At 41.3% G+C, this 19,510-nt stretch overlaps 3 protein-coding genes across 6 annotated transcripts; 2 read left to right on the top strand and 1 right to left on the bottom strand.

The window, feature by feature from the left end:
* The first annotated feature begins 126 nt into the window (after positions 1–126).
* On the top strand, positions 127–5,560 carry katna1 (katanin p60 (ATPase containing) subunit A 1). Of its 2 annotated transcripts, none has more exons than XM_010882896.5 (11): positions 127–377; positions 773–935; positions 1,014–1,159; positions 1,574–1,742; positions 2,115–2,230; positions 2,377–2,482; positions 2,583–2,741; positions 2,847–2,973; positions 3,140–3,274; positions 4,049–4,175; positions 4,900–5,560. In XM_010882896.5, the coding sequence occupies exons 2-11, from the start codon at positions 774–776 to the stop codon at positions 5,096–5,098; spliced, it is 1,446 nt and encodes a 481-aa protein (XP_010881198.1). In that variant the 5' UTR covers positions 127–377; position 773; the 3' UTR covers positions 5,099–5,560. The 2 variants fall into 2 exon arrangements, with proteins under 2 accessions (XP_010881198.1, XP_010881196.1); XM_010882894.5 differs by having other exon boundaries at positions 1,553–1,742.
* Positions 5,561–5,660: 100 nt separating this feature from the next.
* ginm1 (glycoprotein integral membrane 1) lies at positions 5,661–10,250 on the bottom strand. Of its 2 annotated transcripts, none has more exons than XM_010882893.5 (8): positions 10,054–10,250; positions 9,700–9,771; positions 9,522–9,621; positions 9,279–9,433; positions 8,114–8,273; positions 7,767–7,987; positions 7,507–7,670; positions 5,661–7,332 (listed from the first exon to the last, which is right to left on the bottom strand). In XM_010882893.5, the coding sequence occupies exons 1-8, from the start codon at positions 10,141–10,143 to the stop codon at positions 7,230–7,232; spliced, it is 1,065 nt and encodes a 354-aa protein (XP_010881195.2). In that variant the 5' UTR covers positions 10,144–10,250; the 3' UTR covers positions 5,661–7,229. The 2 variants fall into 2 exon arrangements, with proteins under 2 accessions (XP_010881195.2, XP_012994120.2); XM_013138666.4 differs by having other exon boundaries at positions 7,767–7,984.
* A 320-nt stretch (positions 10,251–10,570) lies between these two features.
* Positions 10,571–19,343, top strand: ppil4 (peptidylprolyl isomerase (cyclophilin)-like 4). Of its 2 annotated transcripts, XM_020056209.3 has the most exons (13): positions 10,571–10,875; positions 11,887–12,019; positions 12,113–12,230; positions 13,014–13,156; positions 13,297–13,393; positions 14,346–14,462; positions 14,646–14,770; positions 14,940–15,006; positions 15,996–16,107; positions 16,265–16,355; positions 16,565–16,688; positions 18,561–18,791; positions 18,925–19,343. In XM_020056209.3, exons 1-12 carry the CDS (start codon positions 10,806–10,808, stop codon positions 18,762–18,764), a joined length of 1,401 nt encoding a protein of 466 aa, XP_019911768.2. In that variant the 5' UTR covers positions 10,571–10,805; the 3' UTR covers positions 18,765–18,791; positions 18,925–19,343. The 2 variants fall into 2 exon arrangements, with proteins under 2 accessions (XP_019911768.2, XP_028970193.1); XM_029114360.2 differs by having other exon boundaries at positions 10,572–10,875; positions 18,561–19,343.
* Positions 19,344–19,510: the final 167 nt, after the last annotated feature.

The raw sequence follows: 19,510 nt of genomic DNA, 5'->3' as shown, positions 1-19,510 counted from the left end.
TCCCAAACCAATATCCAAATCAAATATGCTGGTATCTCTTCACCCACGTGAGGCGTTAATTTCATAGCCATCATAATACGTTTCAGTACATGGAATACCGACAGTTGCTCCCGAAAAGTGCATAGGCTGCAGCTCAGAATCTGACCAAAGTTCAGGATGTGACGCTAGTTGACAGCTTCAAACATTCGAGGCGGGTGTGTTGTGTTTGTCGGGATTTTGTAATGTAACTAGCTCATGTCAGAAACAAATATTAATGTTATTAGCTACCGTTGAAATAATTGGTTTTATTTTTAAAACCTTGGATCAATTTGTGTTTCAATCCTTGGGTGCGGTGTTCTATCCTTTTTTTTCTTCGTTTTTTCCTCCCAGTGCAACAGGTGGGTGAAGCTTGTTAGCACTACAGCTAATTAGCATGCTAAAATAAGTTTGTGAGAGCTACTTTGCACTTTAAATACTTGACAGGACATTTGCTATCTGCTAGTAACGGTATGAACATTATGTAGTTTCTCTAAATGTTGTTGCTCGTTCACGAGAAACTTGTTTGCTAGCTTTTGGCCAGTTAGTAACTATGCTAATCTTGCAAATATAGCTAGCTAGCTCCCTGTCACAGCTGGCATCTTCAGTACTGTCCATCTTTGTCGAATCGTGTCGTGCTCGATGTTTTGTTTCACATAACCTGTGTTGCCATGCTTGCTGGGAGGAAGTACATTATAAAATCACAACAATCACTATAGCCTTAAACATATAATAACATGTTATTTATCTTTCATAGAATGAGTCTGCATGAGATCAATGAAAACGTGAAACTTGCTCGTGAGTACGCATTACTTGGGAACTACAGCTCTGCGATAGTTTGCTACCAGGGAGTACTTGAACAAATCAAGAAATACCTTTTTACTGTACGGGACAGTAGTTTCCAACAAAAATGGCAAAAGGTAAGAACCGTTTATTTCTTATTTTCAAACTATTTCAAATTCAGCAAATCCCGCTACTTGCTGTTGTTTTCTTAATAGGTATGGCAAGAGATAAACGAAGAAAACAAACAGGTTCAAGAAATAATGACGACTCTAGAAAGTTTTCAACTGGAGACCACCCCATCCAAATCACCAAGTAATCGAGATGGCATCAGTGACGTATGGCCCGTACAAGTAGAGCGCAGGTGATTTGGACTAATTGCTATTTTGGTGTATACATTTAGAGGTCCAGTCTTTCGTAAGTGGATACTTTACTGGAAAAATAAGTTGGTTTTTAGGGCGTTGCATTAGTATCTGATGGGGTTATACAGTTCAGCTAGTAAGAGAGTAGCATTGGGCTGTTTTGTCTGAAGAAAATAATGATGCAGTCACATGAGTGAGATTAGTGCTCAGCATTCCTTGAGGTGGCCTGTTCGTTCTCTCTCAGCTCTCGCAACGGTACATTTGAGTAGTTTAGTTGATGTTCTTATCCAGGTAGCTAGACCTTTATGTTTTATCATGACAAATAGCTGGACCTGAGTTGATCATTTGGAGTGCTTAGGCTGATCTATCAAAAGTAATCCCTTCTTTCCTCAAAGATCCTCTCCTCTTCCGGTTAGGAGGCCCCCGGTTCCCTACAAAGACGGTAAACCTCACAATAACCGGCTGAATGTGGCTGGTGTGCGTGCACCGCATCGCCAGTCACCACGCGGGCCTAACGGTGACCGAGCTAAACCTTTAAAGGGCAAGGAAAAGAGAGAGGGCCCGGCCAAACCAAAAGATGACAAGGTGAAAAACAAAGCACCATCAAGGTTGCAAATATGCTCTGGAAGGTCCTTTGTTATCCCATCGCTTCACATAATTAAACCGCATATTCAATCTTCCATGTGGAAGTGCCGTCTTTTCACAGAGTATATGAAAAATATTGTTCCAGGTGTTACTACTGACCTAGGAACTGGAATAGGAAAATACTTAATGATTTGCATGCCAATACCCAAGCAAACCTATTTGCATTGTTGACCAAACATCCTTCACTCTGTGTGTTTACCTCAGATCCTCACCACCTTGTCAGTCCGGTTTTTGGATAGAGAAAACCTTTGACACATGATTCTTATGAGCCCCTGCAGGGTTGACAAGTAATCCAGTGTGTTTGCCTTCCAGAACAAAGCTGATGTCTCAGAGAAAGAGGTTAAAAGGTTTGATGGACAAGGATGTGACAAAGACCTTATCGAGGCTTTGGAGAGAGACATCATATCACAGAATCCCAATGTCAAATGGTGTGTGACTGGCTATGATTAATGTCCTGGACAGGATAATCAACTCACTTTAACAACTGATTTATCGGTATCAATAAAGGACAAGTAACATGAACGTTTACCAGGGTTGTCTAACGAGAAAAAAACATTTCTTGTAATTACTGTAGGGACGATATAGCAGACTTGGAGGAAGCCAAAAAGCTTTTAAAAGAAGCTGTTGTGCTACCTATGTGGATGCCGGAGTTCTTCAAAGGCATTCGAAGACCATGGAAGGTAAACATGGAAGTCCAAGGCTCACTGGACTTATAAATTATTTCTGATTGGATTTTTTTTTAAATGATGCTAATCTGTGTCATGTCCCTATTTCCCCTAGGGGGTCCTGATGGTGGGCCCCCCGGGCACAGGAAAGACACTGCTGGCCAAAGCTGTTGCCACAGAGTGCAGAACCACATTCTTTAATGTTTCATCTTCCACACTTACTTCCAAGTACAGAGGAGAGTCAGAAAAACTGGTCCGCCTACTATTTGAAATGGTAAGATTCTCCCTCATCGGCACCCTCTGTCACCCTCATTTTCTAGTGACAGAAAAAATGAAATTTGAAAGAGGGGTGTTTTTGTGTTGTCCATTTCCCACACAGGCCCGGTTCTATGCACCCACTACTATATTCATTGACGAGATTGACTCGATGTGTAGCCGTAGAGGAACTTCAGAGGAACATGAGGCTAGCCGGCGGGTCAAGGCCGAGCTACTGGTCCAAATGGATGGTACAGTTAAAGCAGCCACTGCTTGTTGAAGGCCCAGATGATTACATGCCCCATAAATGTATACATATAAGAGTGTTGATTACCTAATAAATTATTGTACCATAGACGGTGATTGAATGTGGCTTTCGTTTCCATATTGCTTATGCTTTATTTGGCCGTTGTTTAGGTGTTGGAGGGGCATCAGAGAATGAGGATCCCTCCAAGATGGTGATGGTGCTGGCAGCTACTAACTTCCCCTGGGATATCGATGAGGCTCTGAGACGACGTCTGGAGAAGAGAATCTACATCCCTCTGCCTTCAGGTACAAGAACACTACTCGCTGTAGCACTGTTTTCTTGAATCAGTACAGACGAATATTTTTGTTTAACTTTAAGTGGACAGTCACTCAACGTACATATTTGTATTGCCATTTTCAATGTTTATGATCGGCAGATAGATGGAGAGGCAGACAGTGGTATTGAACTTTGTTCAGATCAGAACAAGATAGCTGCAACTAGCCTATTCAGAGAGTGTTTAGGGGGATACATCTGGTTCCACAAGTTAGGTGATGCTTCTTCTTTGAATGATTGAACAAAGAGTGGTCCACTGCCACTCTGTAAAAGAAAGGCCTCATTTGCTGGTCTTTTCAGATATGGGTGATACTTTTAGTTCAAAATAATAACAAAAATAATTGTAGGTTGAGCTGTATTTTGTGTACAGGCTTTGTACGGACCTACTCTACACTGTCAAAGTGCTAGAAACGTCTTCAGAAATGTTCCGGGTCTATTTCATGTTATCTACTGTATTAACCTGTCTCAATTGGCTCGCTGGAGTAGTTTTTTCCCCTCAGTAATAGAATATTATACACACACATACATACAAACAAACTGGTGCTTCTATTTGTTTAGTGTAAGATATGCGGTCACCAGGTTTGAAAGTAGTGAATCTCCCAAGGTGTGACCATCCTCAAAAGATTTCTCAGAGCAAGGCAGAAAATCGTTGGCAAAGTTTTGCCGGGTCAGAACGTGCACACTGCTGTCAAGTAGTTTAAATGCCAGTGTATGTGTATTTACTGTGTGTGGGTTTTCCTCTGTAGCCAAGGGCAGAGTGGAGCTGCTGAGGATCAATCTGAAGGAGCTGGAGCTGTCCAACGATGTGGACATGGCAAAGATAGCAGAACAGATGGAGGGGTACTCCGGAGCGGACATCACCAATGTGTGCAGGTAAAGCCTTTTCGTGTTTTAGTTTTTTTTGTACATTTGCAAACATCTAAAACAAAACGGAAGGCTGTTTCATTTGTTTTCCTAAAACTCAGTTTTTGAAATTTGAAAACAATTTAAACAATGAGGAACCAACCACCCTTAGCCTAGTTAAATGTGCAGACTGAGGTATGTTGCCATTAATAAAATAATTTTTTAAACCTACTATTTTGGTCTGGATGTCTAATAGGTTGTTCATGTGCTTAAAAGTAGAATCACTATCATACTTTAATGATATGATCATAGTTTAGCCTGGCTGAAGCAACCTTTGAAATCACACAGCAGGGAACGCTAAATAAGAGTTTGGTTTCATGAGTTGGTGCTTAGTAAGTAAACCATAGATTATGATTTGTTCGATTTAAAATGGAGATTTCCAACCAGTGGTGTGTATCCCCTTAATTATTAACACCCCTTGCTGACAAAATCAAAACGCCCTTCCCAGACTCTGAAGTCCATAGGAATTAGTCTGGGCTAACATCAGTTAGTCAAAGTAAAAGTTTGTATACAAATGGTTTTGATGACACACAAGGGCACAAAATGGCAAAGTAAACCACTTTTGGGGACCCCTTTTGTCTCGCTGGCGCCACTTTTCCAACCAGTCGGCAATAATCGTGGGATGCATCTTCAAGCAGTAGCAGAGTAATTGTTTTCCCACTGCCTTGAGTGAACTCGGTCTTAATGTCTATAGGGACGCCTCTCTGATGGCCATGCGACGGAGGATTGAGGGGTTGACGCCAGAAGAGATCCGTAACCTCTCCAGAGATGAGATGCACATGCCCACCACCATGGAGGACTTTGAGTCTTCTTTGAAGAAAGTCTCCAAGTCGGTTTCTGCTTCAGACCTCGAGAAATATGAGAAGTGGATCGAAGAGTTTGGCTCCTGCTAGTGTTTATTAAGGACGTCTGCAGCACCTCCTCTGCTTGGCGGGGCGGGGTCTTCCCTTCATTTGTAAATTATATTTTAGGCCAGGCGATGCAACGTCTCTTGAAGTACATTAGGGTAACCATATGCACTTAACTTCTATTATGGCCCAAAATAAAACAAGGATAGTAGAATACATTCCAAAATGTTTTAGTAGGGTCCATTTATACTTGAGTGACAATTTGCACTGCTAGGTCTCTTGACAGCAAATCCTATGATCATTTGTAGAACATCTTTTACTATCAAAGTATCAGGTCTTTAGGTTTTATCTGGTAAAATACTGTTTGGGTATCTGTTAATCAAAGTTATTACTGTACATTTTATTTTATACACAATTTTATTTTCTAAATGTATGTTTAGGGAGAAACTGGTTCTCATCACATTTTGTGAATTTATATGCTATCATAGAACACTAACAATGCTTTGTTAATAAAGTTATAAAAGTGAAGTACTTGCATTCATGAGGTCTCCAAATCCCCTCACCGCGTTACCTGGCTTTAGTGTTAAGACAGAGTGAATGCCACAAGAACAATACAGAAACACATTTATTTAGGATTTGGGAATTCAATGTACACTTTGATTCAAATGAAAATACATCACACGAGTCATGCTCCCATGCTTCAGTACAACGCACAAAACTGAAATGGAGTCGTGAGGCACCGTAGAAGCAACAAAAAGGTAAAAGAACAATGTTAAGTTCCACTTTACCCACTTGTCAGCATGCAGTTTCCTAAGAAGCTGTTGGACAGCCAATCGCAACACCCTGTTATGGCTTTTGATGCAAGTTCTGTTGAGGCAGAAAGCCAAAGGTGCCAGGGTGGTATTCAATGCCAAAGCGCAAGTCAACCAGAAGCCTAGTCTCCAGAATCCGGTTGGGTACGGTTACATGCACACAATGCCATTATTGTTTTTATGGACGAGTCTTATTTCAGGCTTCCTGATGGGACTGATACACACAGGAAATTGCCAATCTTAATATCAGCTGAGTAGTATTGCCCTACTGCTGTAATCAGTTTACAGTAGGTTTAATTATTACAGTGTATCTGTAAACATACCCGCTGATTGAGTTATATTTTTCTCATGCCTAGCCTGCTTTGGGGCAAACCTGCCAGTTAGCTATTGGGACAAGACTGGGTGTGACTAGGAACTATAAGACTAAAAGTAAGGGGTGCTTGAAAAAAATTAATAATTAACAAAGGTCCTTTAGGTGTTGATTCACACATCCACCTTCACTGCACATGACAATGTCATTCCTTCACATTGCAAAGAACGTCAAGTAACCATATTCATACATTTCAGTTAAAATGCAAACAAACGCATTTAATGAAGCAGCAGGGTCTCAGTGAGTGCCATGTTGTCAGAGCGATTAGAAAACGAATGTATAGACTGGACATGATTCTCTACTTCAGCTCATGTCTGTTCTATGTTTTACAGGTCTATCTGAAAGTGAATATGCTTTCAAGATTATTTAGCTTTAAGAATAGTGCCTTTATTCAACTGTAATGGTTGGTTTGTGATCTCGTCGTCATTATTTCTTTTGCACTGCATCCAATGATGGCTGCAAGACTAGGTCAATTCGTCCATTTTATGGACATAAGCACAGGCCATCAAATTCAGTCAAAATGCAATAGCAACATTACATTTGCTGTTTAAAGTTGTTGAGTTCCAACTCAATATGAACGGGTTGAAACCCAGTAAATAAAAGTTGTTTGTATGTTATGATTTAAAGTTTCACGCAAATCTCAGTTCAACCCTCCAGTTGGAATGGCGAAATATTATGAAACGAGCAATCGGAAAAATAAACAACGGTCTGTTTTTCTCAACGCAAAGCAGAAATGTTACTGAGGCACTGTGAGGTAACACAATCATCATGAAGTAACAGATCAGTAGGTAACCAGGTCCAGGAGTATCTGCTTCCAGTACTAACATCTCAGATGTGTTGATGCTATAATGTTGGAGGACAAACACAACCCTGGGGGTGTAATGCATGTGTAATAAGTGCTACAAAATAGATGATGGTTTCTATAACCACATAATGCCTTGTGTTTTCAACAACCGCAATCAGACTCACTCCAGAGTCAGTCTTCAGCACCCCTTTAAGGCTGTTTGTCCTCCTCTGCCTGTATTTCAATGTTCTCTAGCAGGGTGTGTTTTTCGTCCTCTGGCATCAGAGTGGCAGGATTTAAATGAAGAATTCCCCTGGGAGGAGAAAACGCAACATTGTCAAGTTTCCTCATAAGCATCATACTTAATCAAGATGAGAGATACTAAGAATCAGTCATTGGCAGTAGAGTGGCCAACAACTAACGCACACTGGCCGGACAAATGTTTAAACTGAAAGCAGGTTTAGACGGAAGCCGTGGGAAAACATACTTGTGTTCACACGTTGGGAAAAGCAGGTCCAAGATCTTGACAATGACGGCCGACCCCACAACACCGATCACCACCACCCACATGACCAAGAAGAACAGTGGCAAGGACTCCGACCAGAAGCGTCGCAGGCGGATCTTCACGTCCTCCACCCATCGACACATGGCCTGCAAAACAGGCGGAGTTTCCAAGCACAGTGAGCGCACAATCCTGCAAAGGAACAGCGTGGGCCAGATTTGACTCTGGATGCGAGGCTCACTTACACTGTAAGAGGAGAAAGAATCCCTGGGGGGCGTGTCTGTCTGCATCTGATCCGACAGCACTCTCAAGTCATCCTCATCGTCACTGTTTTCGTACAGCAGGTCTGGGTCCATGCGGAGGGGGGTCTCTGGGAGCTTTCCTGGCGCCGCAGTCTCCTCTTGGGTGGTTTCGGCGTGCTTCAGAGGGTACTGACTAGTGGTCTGGGACATCACCTGGTCTTCTGCTGAGCAAAAGGATTGGGGATAATTAAAATGTACCAACTTAATCAGGAACATTGCTTTAGCGACGCAAATTAGTTGTCGTCGTCATCCGGGGTACGAGAAGAGAAGAAAATGCATTTCTTGCGTACCTTTCTTAGGATTCGTTGGATCTGTGATGACCACATCATTTTCCCTTGGGATCCTGGAAATCTCACTATGCCCAATTGGGTAGGTGTTGGTATACTGAGCTAGCTTCTGAAAATTGGGGCTCAGAAGTATCTTTACTTCACACATTTCTGGCTGCTGGACCTAAAAAAATAGAAAATAAATGTAAAATCCGTAAGATCACAGATTTTCCACCATTGTATGACAAATGTATGATCACAGTGCGAACATGCTCCTAGAGCAGTTATATAACTGTTCTAACACCATTATTATTTGTAGTGGTTGTGCTTCGACAGGCCAAGAGATTCAGAGCTGTATTAAGCTTCTGGGCATGTGTGGATCATGTTCTGGGTTTGTGTTTATTCTTTGGCCTACTCTGTGCTCATTTTATCAAGTTAAATCAAAGCTGCATCAATGTCTCACGGCATAGATCACACTGATCGCAGTTTTGTAAACAATGGAATAATATATGAAAAACATTTATGTCATTCACTACTACCTGCCCTTTGTTTAGGTCCAAAATGATTCCAGATCAAGTGTGCGCAGGGAAGAGCATTACTGACCCCTCCCATCCACTACTCCAAAACATTATCCTCTGGCAGGCCAGTGGGCAGTACATGTTAATCTAGCCCAGAAAAATGCCACAACCTGAAAGATTTTGTTCCCTAAGGTGTGGCCCTCACCCATAGATATTAACCAGACTATTCTTACCACATAAGGCCACTTCCACACTCTGAACTAAATAGCTGCAATTTACTCTACTCAAGTCTAAATTATCAACCTTGATCAGATCTAGATAGATCCATATACTGGAACTGTAAATCTGTAAATTAGTACATCAAGTTTATTTATAGGATATATTCACCTCTCTCGTCCAATTATTATATGTTCACCACACATTATGTGTCACCTCCTCAATTTCATGAGAGCAAATGCAGGCAATTCTGAATCTGACTAATGGCTAGTGAAGCCTGAACTCTAAGAGTTGAACAGAGACTGCGAAGAGAATCAATAGATGTGCAAAATGTGATCTGCAATATGCGCAGGAGTATCGGGAAGCGCCACATCCATTGGTCAACCGGACTAATGATACCGGAAGTCGAATCCGCAGTCACGGCCTGATTCCATGTCCCCGTCAACCAACTTCACCTTCTTTCCCTCCATCTCGATGACCTCGCTGAGCACCTGGAGAGCCACCACCTCTTCTAATTCACTCCACAGGCGATTCTGGCTCACCATCACCCGGGTGACCGTGGACACATAGTCACCAGATTCAAATTCACTGGTGCCATTGGTGGTATCCACTGTAAATGGAATTGGAAAGTTGGGTTAGTCGGGCAGAATGCAGGGATGTAACAAAGTTTAAGGCAGCAGAATATTTTCACTACTCACACAGCAAGGCTTGGCAGTTTAACCTGGTCACCCCAGACAACTCAACAGGGATGTCATTAATGAGCACCTGCTCCTCATCTACTGATATATTCAGGTTTATCTGAAAATAAATAATGTTAAAGTTTAGGTTCTATTACATTCTGACAGGGCTAACTAGGGACTACAACATACAACTTACCTGCAAATTGTTGGACTCCTGCACCTGTGTATCACCCAATGTCCCCGCTGTCACATTGATCAGTATGCTTTCCTGAGTGAAAATCAAGAATCGCAAAGCAAGATATTAGTGTACTGATCACCATTATATAATTACCACCTAATTAAGTTAGGTGTTAAAATAAACATCAATAGTATTGAGCACATGCCGTCTAACGGTAACAACACAGCCATTACTGTATTGAGTCAGATTATAGAAAAGAAGGTAACGTCAGCTTTAATGCATTCTTAGCTAGCTGGCTAACAAAATAAGCTGGCTATCTGACACAAAATAGATACAGCCAGTTGAATTATTGGTGGTTCTGTCCTTTCGTACCGTGTTCAATTGTCGAGGTGCAGACTCCACCCTAATGAATGACATAAACAGAATAAATAGAGCATAAATTGTTGTTTGTTTCATCGCCATCTTCTAGCTGTCGTCTATAAAAATTGTGAAGGAAACAACACCAAAGATGGTGGATAAATGAAAACAGTTCACTCACTAAAAGGACCACAGAGATTAACATGCCTACCCGTACGACCAGACCAGATTAATCGAATGTTTGAGGGAGTTCTATAAAGCTAACTCGATTTGAACTTCCACGCTCACGGGCAAAAGTGGTATGGGAGGTGGCCGGTTTTGTGCGGTTTTATGTTTTTAAGGCATACCTTGATTTGTAGCCGAGCAGGCTATAATTTTGTTCGTACAGTAATGCCTTCGCCCAATGGTGATTCGACAGAATAATTAGAGATGAAAACAGGAAACATTCCGATTCCGAGTCGTTTTAGTGACCCTTATCTTGTTGCTCCATTCACCTGAAAGAGACTGCTCATTTGACTCCCGAACGACCTTTCATTTAAAAGTCTTTAAAACAACCCCAGAACAATAAACAAAAGCAAGTTACTAGACCAGTAGTATGCATTTTTTTGTAACCACCACTGGTACTTAAGTGGGAGCTCCATCGCAACGGGGCATGCAAACCAAACATACTCTTTGGCTTGGAGCTCTTTGTATCGAGTCACGGAGACTTCTTTCCATCTCTATAGACGCAAATGAAACATTAACGCGTGCGTAGTATCTCCGCAAGCATGGCGGTTCTTCTTGAAACAACATTAGGTGATATCGTCATTGACTTATTTACAGAAGAAAGGCCTAAAAGTAAGAAATACATTCAACGCTATATGTCTGGTAGAAATTAATACATTTGAAAATAACATCTGCCAGTCGCATTTAAAGTTGCAACTGGAAAGTACTAGCGTGCTAGTTAGCAATATAGCTAACTATTGGCTACCCGGCTATATTAGTAAAAACAAAACCTAGTTAGCTGGGAATGCTAACTGTCAGCTAACTTTTAAATATTTGTTTCCGATTTGTAGTTAGGGAACTAACGTGTACTGTAGACATATTGCTGAGATTGTCATGTCATGGGCACAAGTCACTTTACCTTTTCTCTGTGTCGAGTGATGCAAATCATATTTGAAACTATACACTTTAGTGTATAAATATTAATAACTGCAGTACAGTCTTTCACGATATACTTGCATATTTGTAATAATTTAGCATTCTCTTTAGAGTTGGAGGACCATTTGATTTCCAGTATTTAACTTTTTTTTTTTTAACATAATAGATGATAAGAGGATTACCAGTGAGCACAATTATTTGAAAGATCCCTTTTCAACTATATCGGAAAATGTGTCAGACTGAGTCTTGTTAATGGTTTGCCCACAGAAGGGGCACTGTGTAGAATCCTTCCTCGAATGTTTACAAGACTGAATTTTAACAATAACACACATTGCCTCCTCCTTGTCTTCCTTTAACAAAAGAGACTAGAATAGTATTAGTTGGCCCAGGGTGGTTTAGAGAGGGGGGACAGTACTGCGACTGTCTAAAGCAAGTATGCAGAGACTTAACTAAATTCAAACTGATAGACAGACTGGCGAGAAAGTTTAAATGAGGAATATCTCAGGTACAATTTTAGAAAAAAAGTTACTTAAAACATTAACTACAAATGTCTTTGGATATATTACAGATATATTATTGCATTTACTCAAACCTTACTTGGCCCCTTTAAAAAGCCTCTGACCATATCCTTTGAATTTTGTGGCGTTCCCAAAGAAGGCATGAATTACTGAATTGTTTTGTTTTAATGCTGATTGTCCAATTTTTCAGCTTCCCTAAATTTCTTGAAGTTATGCAAAATCAAATTCTACAACTACTGCCTCATTCACAATGTCCAGAGAGACTTCATTGTGCAGACTGGAGATCCCACTGGGACTGGTCGTGGCGGTGAATCTGTCTATGGGCAAGTCCTCTTTCAGCATCTTCATAAATTTCCAAAATTGTCTTCAGTTGTTATTTTACAGAAATGTTGATACTGTCTTTTCTGAACTCTCAGTATACTCTACGGTGACCAGGCACGCTACTTTGATGCAGAGAAAAACCCACGGATCAAACACAGAAAGAAGGGAATTGTATCCATGGTGAATAATGGCAGTGATCAGCATGGTTCTCAGGTTGGTAAAACCTTTACAACACTCCCCTGGAGTATTCAATGCTTACATTAAGTTGCCAAGAATTGGCTAAAACTATAGTCCAGACCCATATGCATCCTGCTTTTAGCTGTTGTGCAATGGCCTTATACCACACTCCTGTGCTTTTTTGCATATATAACCTAGATTGTCTATCTTTCATATTAGTGGGAATACATATTTAAAATAAAATATACTTACTGTAGCTGAGGAACTACACACAGCGGTTCTGAGCATGCTAGATAAGTGGTTTAACTGTTGTGCCGCAAAACTTGATTGAAAATCTTCCAAACTGTACTGCAAGTGATGTACTGCATGATATCATTCAGACCGAGTGCCAGTGTATTTAAAAAATAAAAAAAAACTCCCTGCCAAATTGGATTCTATCGTAAATAGATTATAAAGGAGTTATTTTCTACAAATGGTCTAGAAAATAAACTTAGATTGGCATTGTGTATTTATCTATTACCAGTTTGAATTCAAGCCTCACCTCAGGGACCTTGATCCATTCCATGTATTTGATCAAGTCTAGAGTGTGCATTTGTGAGCCAATCACAAAGCCCTTGAGTGGTGGATCAGGTGTGCCCGGTGAAGGCAACAACAAATTGTGAAAGATCTAGGGGTCTCAGAGGAGAGGGTTTAATACCTGTGATTTAAAAGCTACAGTGTTAGCTGGATTCCTGCAGGATATCTTACAAGCGTCTGATACCTCAGACACTAGTTCATGTTTTTTCTAATTTCTGCTGTAACAATGTCTTTACACGCCAGTTCTTGATCACAACTGGTGAAAACCTGGACTACCTGGATGGAGTTCACACAGTTTTCGGAGAGGTGTCGGAGGGCATGGACGTCTTGGCCAAGATCAATGAGACCTTTGTTGACAAGGACTTCATCCCTTTTCAGGATATCAGGTCAGTAGAGCATTGTAAAATCATTGACCAATGTAGTGCATTTTACGGGTAAATTAAAATATAATTGTTTGAATTTAAGTTCAAGCAATCCCAGTGTAACATGGAGAGAAAAGCACTGTGATGTTTTTGTGTCACTGCAGGATAAATCACACTCTGATCCTGGAAGACCCTTTTGATGACCCTACAGACCTTCCAGTGCCTGAGCGCTCCCCTGAACCTACCAAGGAACAGCTGGATGTGAGTGACTGGGCATTCATATCTCCCCTTCAGAGCAAAAGTGGAACAGTTTGTGTACCAAGTTAATTAAAAACGAGTGTCCCTAAAAGTATTCATTTTGTGAAATAAAAAATAATGTCAGTGTAAGACACTTTTTTTTTATATTGATGAAAAATAATGACTAAAATACTTTGATTAGCTATGTGTTTGGGTCAATACATGTAAGTCTCAGGCAGTGATTCCATCTGTGAGTCTTCTTGGTCAAGTCACTTATAGCTTAATACACCTGGATGGTGCAGTATTTCTGTGATTATCTTTTCCTTCATTCTTTGGGCTCTGTTCTGGTGTTGGGCATTGTGGCTCGACAACACTAGGTCTCACAACAACAAAAAATTCTAATTAGTCTGAACTTTGTATAATACAGTAGAAACAAATACATTCTACTCCATTAAAATATATTAATTATCTGAATTGACTGCTTTAGAGTGTCTTCGGTTGTCTTAATTCAGTTTTCAAAGATCTTGACCTGGTATTTTCCTACCTCTATTGTGCTTCTGTTTAATTGTTGCCTGTACAATGTAAGAGGGGAAAAACCGCACCAATTTAACTCTCCAAAGTTCCAAATTTGTGGCTGTGTTCCCATGTGATTTGAGTGTGATGCTACGAGTTACAAGTTGCCATTTGAACGAGTAAAGTAGTGGACAGACAACTACTCAGAAATGTTGCTAGTAGCTAGTTAGCTATAAACTGATCTTTGTCAGTTTTCAATGTTGAGCTCTTTAGCTACTGTTTTGCAATCAATATATATTTTTGGACATTAACTGTTCTGTTTGGGCAGTAAATGGCTTCGAATTAGTGATCAACAGTAGGTCATGTCCAGGACCATTTTGATGGTGGTATTCTTGTAGTATTGAGTGTCATTATAAAGAGCATTTTCAAAGCCTCACCGCACTGTTCCATTTTCGGCATTCAGAGTGGTCGTATTGGAGCAGACGAAGTGATCGACGACACAGTCGGGAAGAAGGCTGAGGAGCTGGATGAGCTGCTGAAGGAGAAGGAGGCCAAGACCCAGGCCATTCTACTGGAGATGGTGAGAAGCGGGCATTCTTCTGGTTCCACCCGCCTAGTCTTAAACTGGATGGCCATACTTTCGGATTTACCACGCTTTTGTACAGGCTGGAGTTGAAGAACCCAAAGCTAGATAATTACCTTGCAGACATTGCTGTTCTAGAGATGTGGTTGATGTGTGCGATGTTCATATGTGGTTTTGTAGGTGGGTGATCTCCCTGATGCAGAAGTGAAACCTCCTGAGAATGTGCTGTTTGTTTGTAAGCTGAACCCCGTTACCACAGATGAGGACCTGGAAATCATATTCTCCCGATTTGGATCCATAAAATGGTAAGTTCTGGCCTATTTACAGTAGATGACTTGGGCCTGTGTCTTACTAGGTGTATGTCTATTTATTTTGAATAGACCCATGGGAATATTGAAATTGATATGAGACTCTTTTGAATTGAAATTTTGAATTTTTTTAACATAATTAACACCATCTCATTTTTTGGTACAGCTGTGAGATCATCAGAGACTGGAAGTCTGGAGAGTCCCTGTGTTATGCTTTCATTGAGTTTGAAAAGGTTGGTATTGGTTTGTCTTTCAATCAGTGTATAATGTTCCGGGGAATTATTTCAGGGATTCCTCTGGATTTATTTGTGACGCTATGTGACAGCAGAATAACTCCATTCCTCTATGGTCCAATTCTCATGGTCTTTTGCAAACTTCAGCCTGGCTCATCTTTGCTTCTCCTTGATGAAGGGCTTTTTTCTAGCTTTGCACGACTTCAGCCCTGCCCCTGGGAGCCTGTTTTGAACCCTCCTCGCCGTGCACTTCACCCCAGCTGCTGTTTGCCATTCTTTTTGTAGGTCACTTGATGTCATCCTACGGTTGTTGAGTGGACAGTTATTTTTGCTCTCGGCCAGTCTGTAGCTTTGTTGTCCCATGTCTGTTGCTTGACCTTGTTCTTATTAACCACCATATTTGAAATATTCAGGATGGAAGCAACCTGACGTTTACTGTATCCCTCTGCCAGTAAAGCCAAAATTGAACCCTTCTTTTCCTCACTCAAAGATTTTCTTTTGAACTATTTTGTCATCCTAAATAGTACTTTTTTAATTCAAATTACCTTTGAGGTACTACTTGCACTGTTTTGCCATCCAGCTGGTCCTATTGCAAGAGGATAGTGATGACCACACCAGTGGTTTTTATACTTTTCCTCATTAAATAAGATTTGGTTCATGTAATCACCTAATCAGTACCCCATTAAGTAAAATGAGATGTGCCTGTGTTGGAATTTAACAGACACTGGAATGGAATGGCTGCCATACATGTAGAGATGCTGATTTAAGATAAATTAGAGGAGTGGTCTCTTATTTATTTCCGGAGCTGTACATAAAACAGTTCACAAAGTATCACTAGAGGGCATCAGTTAGTCAGAATTGAGAGATTACATACATCCACTTGAAATAGTCATACGGTTTAAGAATAAACAGAGTGTTTATTTCTATTCACACGTAAAGTGGTCACGTTGCCCTGTTCTAGACATGAGGTATGTGGTGTCTGTTTACAGGAGGAGGACTGTGAAAAGGCCTTCTTTAAGATGGACAACGTGCTCATCGATGATAGACGCATACACGTGGACTTCAGCCAGTCTGTCTCCAAGATCAAATGGAAAGGCAAAGGTTGCTAAAAACAACTCACTTGAACATATTGAGATTTATTTTAATGATACTTTCAGACACTTTTGTCTAGGGGTTTATCGAGCACTTTACACAAAAGATGTGTATTTCACTTTCTCTCCCACGTAGTGTACTTAACCACGTCTTTTTTATTTTGTAGGTGGAAAGTATACAAAGGATGACTTCAAGGCCTATGAAAACCATGTGGGATCCAAATTAGGTCTAAAGGATAACATCAAACCTAAGCAAGAGTATCCTTCAATGTTGTTTTATGTTTGCAATCCAATGTGAAGTGGAACAATGGGGTTAAGGTGTATTACACTTTTAATCACAGCTGCTATGCCAGAGAGATTGCATCTAATTCCAGGACATTTCTATACTGGAGAAAGTACTTTTTTGAAATACATTTGTTTTGGCAAACTTGCTTTACTTCCTAATTGTTCCTTAACATTCCTGAAAGCTCCAAGTATGACCTGCTACTGGAGGAAGAAGGTACTAGCCGTCAGCATGCTGAGAAGAAACACAAAGACAAAAAACACTATCACTCAGACGAAGAGGACACCAGGAAATCCAAGAAATCCAAGGTTGACCGACCAGTGTCATTCCTCATTGTCTTTCCAATGTTGAGCTGTACTGTTTTTTCACAACAATGATCAAGTTTAAGCTAAGGTTGACTCATGTAGTCTGTAAATGGCCTTTCTGGATCCCACTTCCTGGCACTGAGGAGTCTTTATGACAGTCTTTTAAATATATCTCATAAGAAATTAAACATGCAATGCATTTTATTGCATGACATAAGCATTTGATACATCAGAAAAGCAGAACTTAATATTTGGTACAGAAACTTTTGTTTGCAATTACAGAGATCATACGTTTCCTGTAGTTCTTGACCAGGGTTGCACACACTGCAGCAGGGATTTTGGCCCACTCCTCCATACAGACCTTCTCCAGATCCTTCAGGTTTCGGGGCTGTCGCTGCGCAATACGGACTTTCAGCTCCCTCCAAAGATTTTCTATTGGTTTCAGGTCTGGAGACTGGCTAGGCCACTCCAGGACCTTGAGATGCTTCTTACGGAGCCACTCCTTAGTTGCCCTGGCTGTGTGTTCCGGGTCGTTGTCATGCTGGAAGACCCAGCCACGACCCATCTTCAATGCTCTTACTGAGGGAAGGAGGTTGTTGGACAAGATCTCGCGATACATGGCCCCAATCATCCTCCCCTCAATATGGTGCAGTTGTCCTGTCCCCTTTGCAGAAAAGCATCCCCAAAGAATGTTTCCACCTCAATGCTTCACAGTTGTGATGGTGTTCTTGGGGTTGTACTCATACTTCTTCTTCCTCCAAACACGGCGAGTGGAGTTTAGACAAAAAAGCAATTTTTGTCTCGTCAGACCACATGACCTTCTCCCATTCCTCCTCTGGATCATCCAGATGGTCATTGGAAAACTTCAGACGGGCCTGGACATGCGCTGGCTTGAGCAGGGGGACCTTGCGTGCGCTGCAGGATTTTAATCCATGGCGGCGTAGTGTGTTACTAATGGTTTTCTTTGAGACTGTGGTCCCAGCTCTCTTCAGGTCATTGACCAGGTCCTGCCGTGTAGTTCTGGGCTGATCCCTCACCTTCCTCAAGATCACTGATGCCCCACGAGGTGAGATCTTGCATGGAGCCCCAGACTGAGCGAGATTGACCGTCATCTTGAACTTCTTCCATTTTCTAATAATTGCACCAACAGTTGTTGCCTTCTCACCAAGCTGCTTGCCTATTGTCCTGAAGCCCATCCCAGCCATGTGCAGGTCTACAATTTTATCCCTGATGTCCTTAAACAGAGATTGACCGTCATCTTGAATTTCTTCCATTTTCTAATAATTGCGCCAACAGTTGTTGCCTTCTCACCAAGCTGCTTGCCTATTGTCCTGAAGCCCATCCCAGCCATGTGCAGGTCTACAATTTTATCCCTGATGTCCTTAAACAGCTCTCTGGTCTTGGCCATTGTGGAGAGGTTGGAGTCTGTTTGAGTGTGTGGACAGGTGTCTTTTATACAGGTAATGAGTTCAAACTGGTGCAGTTAATACAGGTAATGAGTGGAGAACAGGAGGGCTTCTTAAAGAAAAACTAACAGGTCTGTGAGAGCTGGAATTCTTACTGGTTGGTAGGTGATCAAATACTCATGTAATGCAATAAAATGCAAATTAATTATAAAAAAAATCATACAATGTGATTTTTGTTTTAGATTCCGTCTCTCACAGTTGAAGTGTACATATGATAAAAAATTACAGACCTTTACATGCTTTGTAAGTAGGAAAACCTGTATCAAATACTTGTTCTCCCCACTGTACAAACAAATTGTATATATATTTTTCATAATTTTCCTTTGAGTCAGAATAACCCACTTGGCCTTTCTAGTGTTAAGCCACACCGGTCCCTCTGTCAACCTTCTTCAACCTGTTCCACCAACAGGGTGACGGTGAGGTTCCCAGACGGGAGAAGAAGGCGGAGCGTCAGCGTTCTCGCTCCCGGGAAAAAGACCGAGACGGCCGCCATAAGCACAGCAGATCCCGTGAAAAGCATCGCCCAGAGGGCCGGGAGCGCAGCTACAGGGAGCGGAGTCACAGCCACTCACCCAGGAAGTCCAAAGACAAGGACAGGAGCAGACATCGATGAAGAGGGAGGGAACGGAACAGAGTTGAGGTCAGTTCCATTTGAGCTCCCGTCAGTGACCAAAATCCTCTTGGAATATAAATGTCAGTTCATAAATTGACATATTTTAAATGAAACTGGACTGCCCTGATACCTTACCCTGTGGCCCATTCCACACTACCAGAACACCGTTTGGGACTCCAGGGATTCATAGCAGACCCAGACCTCACTTCACATGAACCTTTCATTTTTCCTGGGATGTTTATGTTTATTACCTGTAAATAACACAGTTCAATCACCAGAAACCACCGTTTATTTTGAATAATAAAGAATAATACTTTTTCTTCAACATGAGTGTAGGGCAACATTCTTTGTGAGTCTATATAGTCATTGTCCAAATCCATTTGTCTACACTCATCACCTGTCAAGAATGAAACCCAGACAGTCTGTAAGCTTGCTTATTTGTCTTCCTTTTTGACTTATCCCCGCCCCCTTCTCTGTTAATCAAAGGCCGGGTGACAGATTTTTTTCCCATGTTTGTCTGTTTGACCTTTGCTTGTAGTAGTTACTGATTTTTGTACTGTAAATAAATTTAGTGAGCATGGAAAACATGAATGGTCTGAGTTATTGTACTGCACAGGGAATTCCCTGTGTCATCCTCGCTGTGGTTGATTAGTATTTCGTCCTGAAATCAGCATGCTACTTTACCCACCTCTCTGAGTAAAGACGAGTGGGAGGAAGCGGTGCTAGCTGAAGGTTGTACAGGCTAC

Source organism: Esox lucius, chromosome 18, assembly GCF_011004845.1.
Source record: "Esox lucius isolate fEsoLuc1 chromosome 18, fEsoLuc1.pri, whole genome shotgun sequence".
Classification (NCBI taxonomy): Eukaryota; Metazoa; Chordata; class Actinopteri; order Esociformes; family Esocidae; genus Esox; species Esox lucius.
Note: the sequence above shows the minus strand (reverse complement) of the source record. Positions and strands in the feature narration are given on the sequence as shown.

Excerpts from the sequence above, each read along its gene's own strand:
- ppil4 (XM_020056209.3), top strand. The coding sequence starts at position 10,806 with ATGGCGGTTCTTCTTGAAACAACATTAGGTGATATCGTCATTGACTTA. Across the intron at positions 13,157-13,296 it reads ATCCCTTTTCAGGATATCAG|GATAAATCACACTCTGATCC; the intron begins GTCAGTAGAGCA and ends GTGTCACTGCAG. Across the intron at positions 13,394-14,345 it reads CTACCAAGGAACAGCTGGAT|AGTGGTCGTATTGGAGCAGA; the intron begins GTGAGTGACTGG and ends TTCGGCATTCAG.
- ginm1 (XM_010882893.5), bottom strand. The coding sequence starts at position 10,143 with ATGGCGATGAAACAAACAACAATTTATGCTCTATTTATTCTGTTTATG. Across the intron at positions 7,988-8,113 it reads TCCAACGAATCCTAAGAAAG|CAGAAGACCAGGTGATGTCC; the intron begins GTACGCAAGAAA and ends CCTTTTGCTCAG. Across the intron at positions 7,333-7,506 it reads TTCCCAACGTGTGAACACAA|GGGAATTCTTCATTTAAATC; the intron begins GTATGTTTTCCC and ends TTCTCCTCCCAG.
- katna1 (XM_010882894.5), top strand. The coding sequence starts at position 774 with ATGAGTCTGCATGAGATCAATGAAAACGTGAAACTTGCTCGTGAGTAC. Across the intron at positions 2,742-2,846 it reads TCCGCCTACTATTTGAAATG|GCCCGGTTCTATGCACCCAC; the intron begins GTAAGATTCTCC and ends TTTCCCACACAG. Across the intron at positions 2,974-3,139 it reads GCTACTGGTCCAAATGGATG|GTGTTGGAGGGGCATCAGAG; the intron begins GTACAGTTAAAG and ends GCCGTTGTTTAG.